The 16,537-nt window shown below is 39.1% G+C and overlaps 1 protein-coding gene across 5 annotated transcripts in view; it reads right to left on the reverse strand.

The window, feature by feature from the left end:
- Positions 1 to 16,537, reverse strand: part of FARP1 (FERM, ARH/RhoGEF and pleckstrin domain protein 1) — a 201,519-nt gene that overhangs the window by 147,941 nt on the left and 37,041 nt on the right. For all 5 annotated transcript variants that reach the window (XM_058019154.1, XM_058019153.1, XM_058019152.1 and 2 more), the window contains exon 2: positions 14,597 to 14,792. In XM_058019154.1, the coding sequence (XP_057875137.1) occupies positions 14,597 to 14,767 (171 nt within the window). In that variant the 5' untranslated portion in view covers positions 14,768 to 14,792. The remainder of the gene's footprint in view (positions 1 to 14,596; positions 14,793 to 16,537) is intronic.

A 16,537-nucleotide genomic window follows, 5' to 3' on the forward strand; every position in this document is an offset into this window, starting at 1 on the left:
CTCTTTCCTTAATTTGCCAATTTTAACGTGAATTCCTTTCTTTTCAATATATTTTTGGTGACCCACACAGACATTTTGACTTGAGCTGTATTTATTAGGACAAGAAAGGACAATCAAATTATGTCCAGACTCCAAATTTTGTAGAACTGTCAGAGCACTATTCTAACCAGTGAGACATCACCACTCCACATGCTGAACTAACACCAGTGTAGTTACTTCACTTGCCTCAAACCTTAAAGTAACCACATTCTTGAGCTATCCCAAAGCACGGAGACTCTTGGATGGTAATTATTCATATTAGAGTCAGCCCTTTACCACCTTCCAGTTGGTGGCCTGGACAGACTTGAAATGTGTGCTTTCTTCTCTTACTTTTTTGGTTAACAGCCCACCTAGTTAAAATACTGCAAGAGTCTGTGCCTCTACTCTTCCCCAGCACGCTCAGCAGGCACTCTGCCAACTCCTCCTTTTCAGTTGTGAGGGAGAACAAGAATATCCTGCTGCAGCAGCCAGCTGGCTACCTTCTCCTGTCAAGGACTTAATATACTTCCATAAAGTATTCAGCTGTTGCTGGATGAGAGACAGAGCACTCTATAGTGCCTTCTTCAAACAGTCCTCCTCCTTGACTAGCACAGACTGAATGGATGAAAGAACCATATGCAAAGAAACAGGAATGAGGGTACAAACACAGCCTTCATTCTTTGGACAATCAAAAGTCACCTAATTCATCTTAACCTTTAAGCCAAATATTTTCTCTCCAGGACAAAGGCTCACCAGACGAAAGTTCAGGCGAATCTGAAAAACCTTCAAGCTACTTACATATGATATTGTCTTCTCATCATACTTAGCTCAAGTTTGGCTCAACAAAAGCTTTCTTGTATCAAAGGTGAAAACATTTCCATTCTCTTGAAAAGACTGCAAGAAAAGCAAAGATTTCCAATTCTGTTTTAAACATGAATATTCCCTTTCAAAGACTCTATCTCAAACACTTTATCATTAAGAAAATGAAAATGAAATAGTGGAAGAATAAGTAGGACTTGCCAATTCTTACTTTGTTTTCTTAATGAATAACAAATTCAGTCAGCACTGGAACTTCTGTTGCCATGGCAGCAGGAAGCCCACCTTTCCAGTAATTTGGAATCACTTTGTTGGTCATTTCAGTCAGATGCTGGAAAACTTGCTCCAGCTACTCACTTTGCCTCATTTCCCAGCCCTTCTAGAGACAGCCTGTCCTGCAGATGCCACCCTGCACCCTCCTCTCTCTGCTGCCCAAGGGTCAGCACTCACACAGCAAGCAATAAATAATCAGCATCCCAGGCAGCTCTTCCCTGGCAGCTGGCAACACGCTGGAATAAGGGCAGGAGCCTAGGAAATGAGAAGTTGAGCCCTGGCATGGGAAAAAGGGGCCAGGAGAGCCACAGGGCTCCTGCTCTGGTGTGAAGATGGGGGCAGTGGAGGGAGGCAATGAACAGATGTGAAGCCAAGTAGATTAACTCACTCAAGCAGCTGTGGCAGGAAGTGCCTGGTGAGAAAAGAAATCTCCCAATCTTCCTCCATTCTGAGAACTCAGAACATTAAACTGCCTCTCAAACAAACAGGTTCCAAAATTAAAACAACCCCAAATCACTCTTTTGTTGATCACTTGCATTTTCAGAAACCTAAGTTTCTTTTTAAACTGCTGCAGCTTGCAATATTTAAAAGCAATGGAACTGACATAAGCTGATTTACACCACCTTACTGTTAAATTTACCACTTAGGTTCCACTTTGGAAGTCAACTCTCCACTGTCCTGGGATATGTGAAATGGCCTGTGCTGAGCTGGCGACTTTGGGTATTTTTAATGAAGATATTTTCTTCACACAAATATATTTTAGACTATTGTAATTTGGATTCAGTATATTTCTTAAAAGATCATTCTCCTGACATCAACATTGATAATGCCAAATACAATTAAAAGGAGCAGGCAGTTGTATTATGGCTGCACATACAACTTTATGGCTCTAATATGCAACTGTGCCTTAGCAGAATCTTAGGTACAGCTCTGAGTTCAAATTAATCATGTTAATGTAACAGACTTGCAATTTGCAGTAATTTCTAAGAGCTGCATCATTAACTTTCTGCTGTATGTAAGCATCAATAGGTGGCAATTAAAAAGAGGAGCAAGTGAGGGTTCTGAGAGACTGCACTGTTGATTTCTAGTGCTCTTCCTTCATGTGACTGTGCCACGCTGTGATGTTTAGGACACAAAAGCACCAGACCTCCAGTGTTTAAGTACAGACCAAAAAAATGAATTCAGGTAAGTCGGATATTTGTACAAGTCCAGCACAATGCTTTCCTCCTACTCTGAGGTTTTTTTATACTTCTGCATCTTCAGAGGCTCCTTTTTCCCACCTATCCCACCCTTCTTCCATCATTCTCTTGTCTGCACTTGATCTGCCCCTAAAGCAGACTTGCCATTTTCTAAATAAATCCTTCTTCTTCACCTCACCTTCTTCTAGTCAGTCAATCACCAAACAATCATCACAGATAATAATAACTGGCCCATTTCTGTGATGCAGTTTAAACAGAATAGTTCAAACCTTACAAAGCTGAGATTAATATTACTTTCATCCATTTAGAGGAAGTAAAAGAAGAAGCAAACTGCTAGAACTTTCTGTTACAGAAAGAATGTGGAGATAGGAGGCATCAGCAAATCCAAAAGGGGCTTTGGGGAATAAGGAGAGAAAGGCAGAGGAGTGAGTGGTTGTGACACGTTGGGAGACAAAATGTTAAGCCAGCCTTTCTTAGTGTAGTATTTATATTTCCATGAAATGATTTTATCAGAAAGGGTCAAGGAAACAGAAAAAAAGCAAGAAGGAAAAAAAGTCAGCAAGCTTACTATCTGTCATGCTAGAAGATGTTGCCACACCTTCAGCTGTACCCCAGGGCTATCCTTATAGATGCACTTGTATCCTTACAGTTGTTGGCTGTATCCTCACAGTTGCAAGTAAAAGAGGACAAAGGATCAACTCCAACCCCATCCAGAAATGGACACGCTGCCTCACAGGTCAGGATGAGCCCTTGCTCAGAGCTAGCCATAGCTCAGTCAGCTCTCCTCAGAACAGCCTAAATCACAGCCAGAAATCCAGCCAACAGCTAAGGAACATGGAAAATCACGGGCCTTGGGCTCCAGCTCATTATCTGGTCCTCTTAGACACCAGTAAAGGAATGTAAAAGAAACCCACTCCTGGACTGAAGCCTGAAAGCGAAGGCAAAGGTATTTTCTTTACAGAGAGGGCACTCCACTTGGTCCTACAATGCTTTTCAGGGCTATAAGTCTACAATTGTGCCAAAAGAAGAAGAGTTAAAAACAACTTATATGCTGAGGTACAGAGCTATATACACACCCGAGCACTTCATATCCCAGTGCAGTGGTTTTCAGCTGATGGCAGCGAGTGCCCAGGAATTCATGGACCATTCCTACAAGAAGGGAGCTCACTGATGTGCTATGGCCTTCCACATGCACAACCTTTTCAAATGAATTTGCACAACCACGAGCCAGTCTTTGGGGCCTTCAAATGCCCACAGAGGAAAACAGTGAAAATTGGTGACACCTGTTCACCTGGGAGATATCAATGTGGGGATCTGATGGCTACAAAGGACAAATGGATTACCTGAGTATGAGTATGTACTTATAGTAGTATGAGATGGATCCGAGAGAGGAGGACAAATTATGTATCTTCAGAAATAATCATAATTCATAGTAAAATTAGTCAGCATCTTCTGTTAAAATGTCTAGCTAATTTGAAATTTAAACATTAATACCTAAGCTATCTACAGATTTAAAAAAAAAAGTTTGCATTAATTATTTTAGTTATTTCATCCTTTCATGTTGCTTTATTTTCAGATGAACAAATTTCATTTTCAAGTATTGAACAGGTAGTAGCTAGTGAATTAATGCTGAGTGCTGAAGGAGTTAACCTTCAGTTTAACTCTCAGTAAAACACTACTGCTGAGGACTTGATCTCTGGTTTTTTTCTTCCCCCATGGCATCCTAAATAGAAGCTGAATGCAAAATAAAAAAGGAATAAAAAATTAAAAACAAAAAAAAAAAAAACCCAGAAAATACAAACAAACAAAAACCCAAAGCAAACAAAAAAAAAGCCCCCACACACACAAAAATATCCCCACCATGTCCAAAACATACCTGGAATTTACTTCACAGCTATACCTATACAGGAAATCAATCACTCCAGTGAAACAAGCAACAACAGTGTTAGCTAATCCTCAAAGACTTGTTCTCTCAGCCCAAGGAAATGCTGAACCGTTTCCTCAGTAACCTTTGGTCACTTCTCCTGGCTAAGTTGTGTGTATATGATCTTCCCTGTGATGAAACATAAGCAGCACAGATCTGAAATGCTCTGCAGAAAAGTGACCTTTCCACTGAAAGGTATACATACATACCTGTTCAAAGTTACAAAGGCATATATATCTGCTCAAAGTTACTCCTTGCATGGAACAGACACAGAAAAAGTGGCAATGGCTCTACTCAGCCTACCTATCTAGGAGAAACAAAAGGATTACCTGCTTCTAATTCTACTTCTCTAATAACAGCAATCCAATGGCTTCACATGAAAAAAAGTCTGAAAACTTGGCTCTTCCAAAGTTGGTGTGAATTCAGGTTTTCATGAGATCTTCAGAAGGGTTTGCTGACTTTTTTAAAGTAGATGCAGTTATTAAAGTCTCTCCTGTTCATAAAAGCTGCTCTCCTGCAGCTTGCTATTTCTACCTTGCTCTTCTTGAGATTTTGGCAAAGTCACAGAGTTGAGTATGTTGTGACACAATCAGCCATTTGAAGCATTTGCTTTTCACTTGAATTTTATTTTTAGAATCTCCCATAGTCTTTCAAAGCACACGTACCCACACTTTGACATGAAGTAAAAATCTACGAAGAAAAGCTGAAGGATCTGACAAACTCTAGAACATAAGTAAGATCTCTCATTTATAAAATGACTACTGCCTCATTTCTTTTAGAAGCCCACAGATATGGCTGCATGGCAAATACTCATTTGCTATACAGAAAACCTGACAGTTTCTATCTCAGAACTACAAGCCACGGGCTTAAAAGTGCCAGATCTTCAACTGGTGACTCTGAAATCCAACTAAGGCTCTCAGAGTAAAAGAAGAACACATCAGTCCTCAATTCTTACAGCTAAATGTTTCTTAGGGACCATCTGCTCACTGCTGGCCCTGCCTTGAGCCAAGAGCTGGACCGGACTACTTGCACAGCCCCTTCCACTCTGTATCATGCTGTGAGTATACAAGTGGTTTCATGAAAACCACTGTCTTTTGCCAGCCACCACGTTTGTCATTGACTGCAGAGGTGTTTCTGAATTACTCTGGAACATCTAACAGCAAAGATTACTGAGCTACATATACTTCTGGTTGCAGAGCTACTCTGTGTGAATCCAGTAATAAAAACTACTTGATAATGTCCTTTTATATTTGCTGACCTGTATCTTTATATCAAAGCTTTGACAAAGCATTCTCTTTTACATCAGTTTGCATGTATTACCTTAATTAATTCTGCAGAATCCCTCTTATTTCAATTCTGTTCACCAAAATGGTTGTATCTGAGATTCATTTCAAAAGGCAGCCCTCTCAAAGAGACTCCTGGATGACATCACCATATAATGTAACCCAGCTTATGTCCAGTAACTCAAATCAACCAGAGACAATGGAAAGTGGATGAGGATCCTGCTCATCCCTGCCAGCAGGCAGAAAGCAAGGTGTTCCTTAAATCCCAGTCACTCCAGATCCAGGACCTGCTGCTCTGCCCAAATGTCCTCCTTGCAAAAGACCAGAGAGAGAGCTCTACAAGGAGCTATGCTTAGACCTGTCCACACAGAGGATACAAAGGTGAATGTTTACTAAGAAAGGACAAAACTGCGATGACAGCAGGGAATAAAATTGAGCCTCTGCACCAGGGAATGAAGCAATGAAACGTGAAGAGTTCACTGAAGAGCAAAAGGTCCCCCTTTATGCAGAAAGAACTAGCCCCTGAATGCTAAGCAACATCTACATACAAAAACATAGTACTCCACTATCTACTAAATGGAGATAATTGTAAATTCAATAAGAACCGTATGAAAATATAATGGCATGAGAACAAGACCAGAATTATAAAAGCAGGGCAAACTGAAGAAAAAAAGAAGCAATTACTGCAGGTTCAACCAGAAAACCAGGTGAGAAGGTAACAGTGAAAGAAATGAGAAGAAAAACTCCCTGCTGCTGTCCTCTGCATGAATATTTGCATCTGCCAACAGGCCATCAAAAAGCAAACTGGCACTAAGTCATAATTCACCATTTGCTATTTATATTCTGGCAGCATTATGTTTGTGCAATTTCTATCACAGCCTCCATTTTGGGGATGGGATAAGAAAAGGAGATATTGTAATCTACTTCTGCAACTGCTGTTTGTATTTGCCGAGTTATCTGGCACTTGATGTGTGCCTCATGCATCATTTTTTATTCAAAAATTGACATGTTTATCCAAGAATGATTGTAACACGGTAGCCTGATTCAGATACACACAAAAGCTTTGGCAGACATTTTCAGCCATGCATTTAATGTGATTTACACATTGGCATGCAAAAGACAACATTTAATTGTGCGTGTGTATTGTAATCACAGCCTGGTGGAGGCAGCTCATTGGAGCAGTGGAGATAAGTCTACAGGTAAGCAGCATATTAATAAGTTTCTGAAGGCTTTTAAATCTGGGAACTGGTGGAGGCCTTTATCCTGTACCAAGATAAGACACACTGCTTTAATCACTGCATCCTAGCTATAAAGGTTTCCTTAGATAATTTTAAGCTAGTCAAATTTCACTTTCAAACCACAAATTATCTTAGGTAAAAATTGGATATTTCCTCCCACTCTGAAAGTTTGAGTATGAATGAGAATGTGACTATGCCATTGCAGAAAGCATCCCTAATTCTGACTGTAGATACAGCCCTTCCAGGTGATGAGCACTTTCTCCCCTGTGCAGCACTGCACGTGGCGTGTAACAGAGAGAGCTGATACTGCACTGAGAAGGACATCACCACAGAATGGAGCTGCTAAGGACCCAGGAGATACACCCAGGACTAATGCATCTTTCCACTGCTGTCTCCTGTTTCTTTGGAGAATACCAATAGGAAGGAATTGAACCAGCAGTTCCAAAGGAGCTGCAGAGAGGAAGAGAAAAAAAAGGATAAGCAATATAAGGGGGCATGTTCTAGTGCCAACAAAGGAAAGAACAAGAGGTACCAAATGACAAAATCAAGCAAGTGAACAAAACCAAGCAATTTGAACTAGAACTTGGCTGCTGATTCTGCTTGGTTTTATTGATGATGACAACCATTATATCCATGTCATTTGACTGCATGCAGGTGGTAAGGATGTTCCTTATCTTGATATCCAGCCGATCTGTTTCAGGTATGAGGGATCCACATCTACACTGTATCTACAAATAATATATCACAGTATTTTTCCTTTTAAACTGTATGATACTGTTTTATAGTTAAATGCCACATAAATACAGTTGGACTCAAAGATCTTAAAGTCCTTCTCTAACCTAAATGAGACTATGATTTCCTGTTACTATTAGAACAGAAAAAGCAACATTAGGGATACACAAGCACCTCCAGAGAGCAATTAATCTCCTCCTAAAATACACATTTGAGACAGGCATGATGAGCAGTCTGTTCAATGTACCATACTTTCACCCTAGTATGGATGAAAATGATTAGCTGGGGCTCTGACATCTAGCTTTTAAAAATTTCAAGGATGGAAGAGGTGAACCTCAGTCTCAGGGGAAGGATGCACACAAGCAGTTCAGCTCTCCTCCTGCCTCTGACCAGAGGCAGAACATCCCTCCCATCACCCCGGAACAGGAAAACGCAGAGGTAGCAAAATCAGAGTTTGTACCACTGGGCACCCACACATGTACAGTTTGAAGAGGAGAGATGGGAAACAGCTCTCACTGTTCCTTGGACATCTGCCACCTCCAAACAGGTGGCCCAAGGAAATGCCCTGTAACTGGGGAGATGCCCATGCTCCCTACACGGATCATCCATTCAGTCTCAGCAGTACAGTGCAAACCAACTTACAGGCCAGACACTACTACCAAAATTACCAACATCATTTCACTGAGCCCTTCAGTCAGGGCAGCAGAGTCCACAAACGCTCCCACAACTGCTCTGCATCCACAGCTGCCCTTCCTGAGCCAGCTCCATCCTCTGCTTTGAGCTGGCTCACACTCTGCTGCGTGACTTGGTGAGTCAGCTCAGCAAGAGAGGTGAAAAGGCAATACTTGAGAAGCCTTCCATGATTACAAGTTAGGCTAATTCATTCAAGAAAATTACATGCATTTCCCAGATATATTCAAATACATCAATCTAGTCTGAGAACGGACTGGATTTGTTGGCACTTAAAATTACATTCCCACTTATTCTATTCATTCTACAGAATCTTAACAAAGAAATCAGCAGTTTAAACAGTCTGCTGCCTCAGGTTACAGAAGTTTGCTTGCGGATTATTCTCTCTCCCACTTTGAAAAGCACATAAATTATTAACACACATCACTAAAATACCCTGTCTTTCAACAAAGACATTCTAAACATTTGTCAACAAAAATCAGTTTACTGGGTAGCCTCTAACAATATTCTGCTAAGAAAAATACAACTGATGTGTTTTAGGGTTAAAAAAAAAATCATCACTTTTCTTGTAATTTCAGAAGACCAAGCAGAGCTGGCGTGACAATTAGTGAATATTTAAGTGCTTGATATTCACTGGAAATAGTCTGACAGCAATGGCCAAATAATTTCAGGCACGAGAAGAAAAGAAAGTCTCAGACTGATGAATAACTGACATTTGACCTGCTGTTCACTTCCTAAGCTGGAAAAAAAAGCAATTCATAATTGAACTGAAGTTGAAGCTGGCTAAGAAAGCATAAAACACTATTTTACTTTTCTGTATTGCCATGCTGTCTCATGCTCTTTTTAATAAATTGTTTATTTCACTGGTTATAACTGCATATTGAGGACAGATGTAAATACCTAGACAAGGCAGTTATCATTACCCACAAATGTAAAAGAAAATAATTCAAACATTTATAAAACTGTGGCTGAAATTTTGAATTTAATAGGTAACACAGCACTTGTGGAAATTTATAAGAACGCACATGTAATATTTGTTATTAACTATTGAGACTTTCTAATATTTAGCTTTTCCTGGCACACATTTTGGCTTGAAGCTGGTGGGAGCACAGTTAACAGACTATGTTTCCCCACAAAGGGAATATGAACCACCACCATATGACTGCATGAACAAACAAAACCAGCCAAACAAAAAAAACCCTCACCCAGAACATAATCCTTAAGAAACAGACCCCCCAAGAGGATTATGAAGTCCTTCTCTCTGAAAAATTTGAGATTGAGGCAGAGAAATTCCCTGCCAAGGTACTACATCCAAACTCCAGTGGAAGATAAATAGCTGTAGATCCAAGACCATTTGGTCTTTATTCTGTATTCTCAAGTAATGTGAAGCTTTTCTCTTCCAAGAGAAGAGCAAACTGAAATGAAATGTTTACAAGTGACGTTTACAGAGGATTACACCTTTACCCTGCTTTCTATTAAGGGACTCCTGTTGCTTAAGAAACCCGTGTTAATCCCCCAAAGCAGATGACATTTTCCAACCCTGCATATTTCACAAAGCTTGAATATATTCAAAGGGAAAGGAAGTTGACACAATACAAAAAACAGATGTTTAATAAACTTGAGTAATTGGACAGGCAAGCACGTTTTGGTCCTTCCAAAAGACAGCTACAGAAAGGAAGCAAATATTCTCTTGCAGACACGATAAAGAAGACTTTGGTTTGGTTTTAATTAAAGAGATCAGATCCTAACCAAAAGAAGAATCCTAACCTCCTGTGACATACTTTGATCTCACCTTTGATGCCAAAAAGAAACAGCTCTCAATTGCTATTTAGCATCAATATATCATCCCAGTCACATCAGCTTCATTCACCCAGAGAGCAGGACATGATCAGCAGCAAGCATCATATCAGTCAGGGTGAAACCTGGTCTGAGTCACCAAATCATCCTGGCAGCCTCACCAGAGAATCAGTCTTGTCTTCAGCATCACCCAGACAGCAACTACACTGACTCTGCACTTAGGAGCAGTTTTAAAACAGATTACTTCAGGCAATGAAACAACTATAAAAGTAAATATAATATAAATGGCAGACACTAAACATGAAAGGGGTTTTTTTTCCCAGAAGGATCTGAAGTAGATGCAATCATCAGCTATTTTTACTGTTCTTTAAAAACTGTATGCCGTTTTCACTTAAACTGCTTTGAATCTATAGGGGAGATCATATCAGAACAAACATATGAAAATCTAAGGTTTGCTATGGCTTTATGGAATCAATCCTGTTCTCTTTCAACTACCTTAGGTGAGAAATAAAAGCAGAGGAAAATCAAGCAGTACAGAACTGTACATCTTCACTTTCTATTATGTAACACACAACCTCTGTTTTGCAGTGTGGGGTTTTGCAAGTCTTCAGGTTGACATGTCAACCTTTCAAAATGCCCAAGATCTCTCTATATATGATTATCATTGTGTGTACACAGGTGGAAAATGTTCTTCCTCCTTCCTATTAATAATTTTAGCTAAAGGTGTCATCCTCTCACCTAGCAGAAAGGAAATGTATTTGCTCATTCTATCACATAAGTCAGCCTAACACTGGCAGAAACAGAATGCTGCATTTGGGACCTCTGCAGTCTCCACTTAGCATATCTAACCAATCTGTCAGTAAATACAGCCAAAGTGGAAATTAGAAACAAAAAACGGGAGAAATATATTCCACACTTGCATGCAACATCATGACCAGCAGGTCATGACCTCTTGACTCATGGCCTGATTTTCAGGCACTAATCACCTCCAACTGCAGCTGACATCTAGTTCTTGTCTGAGAGTTTGTGGCAGACAAAAAAACAAACATACTGAGACTCAGTCACAAAATGCTGAATAACTTAAAAGAGGGAAAGATGTTCTACATAATTTGTCTTCTCATAGCTGAAGAGATAAAAATGTGCTCAAAAAAGGTAACTGAAGAATTTTATACTTATATGTTAAAGGCAGGAAATACAAAGTCGAAGTCATCTAATCTTTTTTTTTAATAGCAATGCCTACCTTTCCCCCTCCTCCTTCAAGCATGTGTACCCAACCAGCTAAATGGATATGTGTAAAAGGATTCAGGACTATCTATTCAAGTTTTCACTAGCTTTTTGGAATGTAGGAATGTTGAAAGATTCTTCAAGAAAATACTGATTGTTAACAGCAAGCAGCATAGAAGATTTTTTCTTATGCATCCCTTTCTTTTACAATATTCCATTTACAACAATTGATGAAAATGCCTTCATTGTGGCTTCTATTTTTAAGTTTCCCATACAAACTCTCCCCACATACTATATGGGGTTTTTCCTATTAAAAAAAATATAATTTACGGGTCCATATATAGGCATGTGGATGTCTCTTCTTGGAGTTTTGTTCTTGTGAGAAGTAATACAGTGAGCCAAACAGGGTATGATTTTATGGCACCAAAGTACTAACACCTAAAGAATAATATTCCTTGAGAAACTCAAATGGCACTGGAGTTACTTTACTTTTAAACAGCCCAAAGAGCAGCAGCACTGAGGGGTAATGGAAGTAGGCCATATTTTCCTCCTGTTTTTTTATATACAGAACAGACAAAAATCTGATGGATTTGGCACTCATAGTAACAAGTCATCTGTATACAATGTGAGAGAAGGGGTTGCTTAAGAGCAAGGATATTGAATCATGTCTCTTGGAATATAATTGAAAAACAAACCAAACCAAAATTCAATAAACAAGAAAAAATAAACAAGCACGAAATAAAAACCTAAAACCATGACAATTTTCAAACAAAACAATAACAAACCCTATAAAAATACTACATAGATAAGGTCTTACAGCTAATGGGGTGGTGGTGCTTAAGGTATAACAGGAGTAGCACAGTGTTAGGATCAGACAGATGGACAGTCCCAACTACTTCACCACTTCCCCCAAACTCAGGAGGAGGAAGCAGCACCAGCATCTCTTTCTGTTTTTATGCAGACTTCATGAGAAAATAAAAAACAGGCATCATTAAACTTTATACCATCCTACAAGACACACTACAAGCATCAATAAAACCACCCAAAGCATGGCTCATTTGCTAACACAGAAAGGTTTGTGCAGCAAAATTCCTGAAATTGTAGGAAACACAAATTCTTCTCAGTTTATACTTGTATCATATTTGCAAAATTATTTTCATAATCATAGCAGATCAGGTTTTGGGAAGCGTAATTCAGATCTTCAACCACGCAAAAAGTCTTTAATTCTCCCCTGAAAAGCAAACCCACAGATGTGCTTAGGCATGTATGTTTAATGTCTTCTGCCCACGGCCACACTTGCTGCTCCTAAAATATTTTGTTGAAATGGTATCACTTTCCTTTTCTGTGTATACTGCACCGATTTGGCTAAAAACATGAAGCTTATAAATAGGAACATGGGGTTTCCAACATGAATAAACACCTCAACTTAGATGCATCAAAACTTAATCATTTTTGTGAGATGGGACTAAAACAACTAATGTCTTTTAGAGCAGACTGAAAACACCATGTATTCCTCCATTCGACTATGCATAGGTTAAAGACAAAAGGCTTTACAAAAGATTTGCTGTAAAAGATTTTGTATCTAAGCATCCTGCATGTTTTACCACAAGATTTGACTTTCAAACCAACTGGGCTTTCTTTTAATAGTGATCGTTATGAAATAAAAGTCTCTGAAAACAATCATATTGAAGTGATCACAACAGAAAATTGTTTATATCCCCAGGTCTTTCAGGTGTTGCTGAAGTTAAAAACAAATGAAATGCTGATTATCTTCTAATATTAAAGGCCAAAAAATACTGTTTTCTCAAACTCCCAGAAGCAAAGCTGGAGTTACAGGGTGCTTTGCATCTACATAATCTTGTATTTTCTTCTAAACAATTTAATTAAATGGACCTAATCAAGAAATGTCTGCACATCTTTTTCAATTTTCAAAATACAGTGAATTAGTATCTACAGATGGGTTAAAAAAAACCCCAAAATTGTCTCTGGAATAATAGAGATATTTATATCATATAAAAGAGCACCAAAATAGTATCAGTGTTGGATGGTTTAAACTATAACGACACTTTTGAGCTGCAACCATTATCTAAAGACTGTTTTTTACCTAAAGACTGTTTGCTGTGGATATTTGACAGGCACTGTGAAAGGTACACAAGTGTAACAAGTTGCTACATACATGGGCATTTCACTTGATGGCAGTTCAGTTCACCCATAACCTGCCTGCCCAGAGAATGTACCTTCCACTAAAATCAAATCTGAGACTGAACACATAGCTGCAGTTGGATCACAAACAGCAGCAGAGAGCAGATCAAAAACCATCTGTACGTACACATAGAAAACAGACAAACAAAACCTCATAAGCAGGCCATAAAAACATTATAAACATTTTTTAAATTATAATTTTTAAAAGCAGAATTCCTTCATGTTAATACAGGGGGTAACATTTTTCCCTAAACATACAGTTTAGGGCACTGTATGTCTAAGACCTCTGTATCTTGCTGGTGATCCTCCATTTTACAGAAGGGAAATCTGAGCCAATGAAGGCATGAAAATTACCATAGCTACAGAAAATGCAAGTAACAAAGGATGAAATTTGAACTCAGGTTTCCACTTTCCTATTCACTGAAGTCTGAAGACTTTGAAAAATATACATTCCAGTACACTTCCATAACAGCAGCAGTGTTCAACCACATTTCATGTTAATTGTGTAAGCATGGCATGTTAAAATCATTAGTGGCTACCAACAGATAGATTGTGTGAAACTGGATCGGTCTTGGTATCAGAACTAATTCTAACAGATTTCACTGATCACACACTAAAGCAGTAGCAGCTCTGTCTCCCTGACAAGGACAAACCCAGATTAATCTCAACAGAGTACAGAGAAACTTTAGATGAGACTGCTTTGCTTCTTTCCTTGCACTCAACTTCTGTGAGAGCACCAAGCACTTGTAAGAGTGATATAAATTACTGAAAACTTTGATGATTCCAAGCTAATATCCCAAGGACTTGCCAGAGGAAAGACAAAAAAATCTGTATAGATCTACAATTTACAGGATCAAGAGCAAAACAGCAGCAAGGAAGTACATCCACTGTTCAAAAAGCAGAGGAAACCACTAATGAAATATTTGAAGAAAAAAAGAAACACCAAGGACTTTAACTTCTCCTGAAGCTGTTCAAACAGAAAAGGAATTAATAACTGTAATCTACAGTTCACTTCCCTGTTTAATGCTATTGTATTGCACCATGATCTATTTAATGCTGATATACACAACAGCCATTTTCTCTGCAACATGAATTCATTAGCCAAAGAATTACAGCTGAAATAAAAAGAACTGGTTTGAGAATATGTATTATCAGAAATGCCTGAATAATCTTTGGCCACCCCAACCTCCACATCCTTACCGGAATGTCAAAAGTCTCTTGTGTGTCATCCAGCATCTGAATTTTGATAGAGACAAGTTTTCCTGGAGTTGTCATAGGTGGTTTCTGTCCATGCTCCAGAGTACTGATCCCAGCATTTTCCTGAGCTCCTAAGCGGGATCCTGCTGTTGGTCTCTGCTCAGTTTCACCCATGTTTAGGGAAACTTGTTTCTTATATCTGATAAAAGAATAAGGGCAAAGAAGACCATATTAGTCATAAGGAAGATGTTTTGCACATAAGCATCATGCTATATATGCTTGCAGGTAGTAAACTGTATGACCATTAACAAGTAAGAGCATCACAATTCTTTTCTTAATGTTTCACATGAAAACAAGAAAATCAGACAAACGTTGTACTTTTCAATATGCACAGCCTAATCACCTCCTTGGGGTAAGGCTGATAGGCTACAGACTGCACTAGGGAAAATTATTCCTTTTCCCCTGGAAAAGTAAACAAGACCACATTGGAAATAGAGCACGACAGAGCCCAGATTTTAATTAATTATGTACATTTTCAATTATTTATGAATCAGGCTGTTATCACCCCCAGACAGGATTCCCAGAGAAGGTAGGAAGGCGAGAAGAGCAAGTGAGACAACTCAACACTTGCTGACCATCATTCCCTCTTGGCTACATCAGCACTTTTTCCTTCCAGCCTTCTCTGGCACTTTGCAGCTGCCACCTTGGTAAGGGTCTGCAAAGTGGGAAAGCCAAGGGGTACAAGATTACACCAATTATACACTGGGGACCAGAGCTGCTACAGACCTGGGGCCTGGCCTGATCCCACTGATTAGCCAAGAACTGTGAGGACATGCTACTGGAAGGCCAGGAAAAAAAAACCCAACCCTGACTGGGAAATTCTTCATTATTGGCACAACCATTAACCTTATTTTTTAATTCAAGCACCATTAGTTTTACTTGTTGAATGTTACACATCACACTAGAATTTTATTTCACTTTTCCTACCCAGCTTTTTGACACTCCAGATGGGTTTCTGATGAAACCCACTTCTACTGTCCATTTATCTTTCTTAGTAAATGCATTTTCATTCTGCGTGACTTTTATACAGTGATCAATGACCAAAGCATGTAGCACACAGATGGGCACAAATGGAAATGTAACTTTCCAGCTGAACAGAGGCATAAGAAGAGTACTGCCAATCACTGCCTGGCCTTAACTCCGAGGTTACAATTATTGAGAGGCCTGTATGGGAAAAAAAAGGAAGACAAGACAGCCTATGAATTTGTGAATGCAACACCAGTTCTACAGGATTCTATAAAGAACAGTGACAGGTAATAAGACACTAGTTCCCACCATAAGGATAGAATAAAAACAGCCCTGTCTTTGGCAGGATACACTATTTACTACACATTACTCTTCCATATCCTGACTAATCTGTTCCCACAGATTTTTTACACAGCAAATACTAGGCGTAAAAAAATTTAAAACAGCGCTTGGATTAAAAGAAATGTTAGCTGAGAAGGAAGGGAATAAAAAATTATGGATCCCACACTTCTAAATAACAGCTCAATGGGCACAAGTGAAGGAGAAGAAATAAATGCAGGCAAGCTTTTGCAATGATTCAGCACAAACATGCCCATCAAGGTCAGAGAGACACTAGCAAAACTTACTCAAGCACATGCCAACCACTACCAGAGAGGCAAATTTTTCCTCAATTATCACTGCAATCCAAAAATCTATAAAATCAATTATATTTATCTTCTTCTTCTTCTTTAAAAATTATTAAATTACATCTTTTTATAAGACATGCAGTGACAACAAGAAAGCCTCAGCTGGAGGCGGGAATTCCAGAAGAAAAGACACCAAGGTCTACGTACAAAGACTCCAAGCCCCTTTGAAAATAATCTGTTTTTCCTGTGTGTGGAGTACACAGGATCATCTAAAAAGGTAGCACAGGCACCC

This window comes from Melospiza georgiana, chromosome 2 (assembly GCF_028018845.1).
Source record: "Melospiza georgiana isolate bMelGeo1 chromosome 2, bMelGeo1.pri, whole genome shotgun sequence".
Classification (NCBI taxonomy): Eukaryota; Metazoa; Chordata; class Aves; order Passeriformes; family Passerellidae; genus Melospiza; species Melospiza georgiana.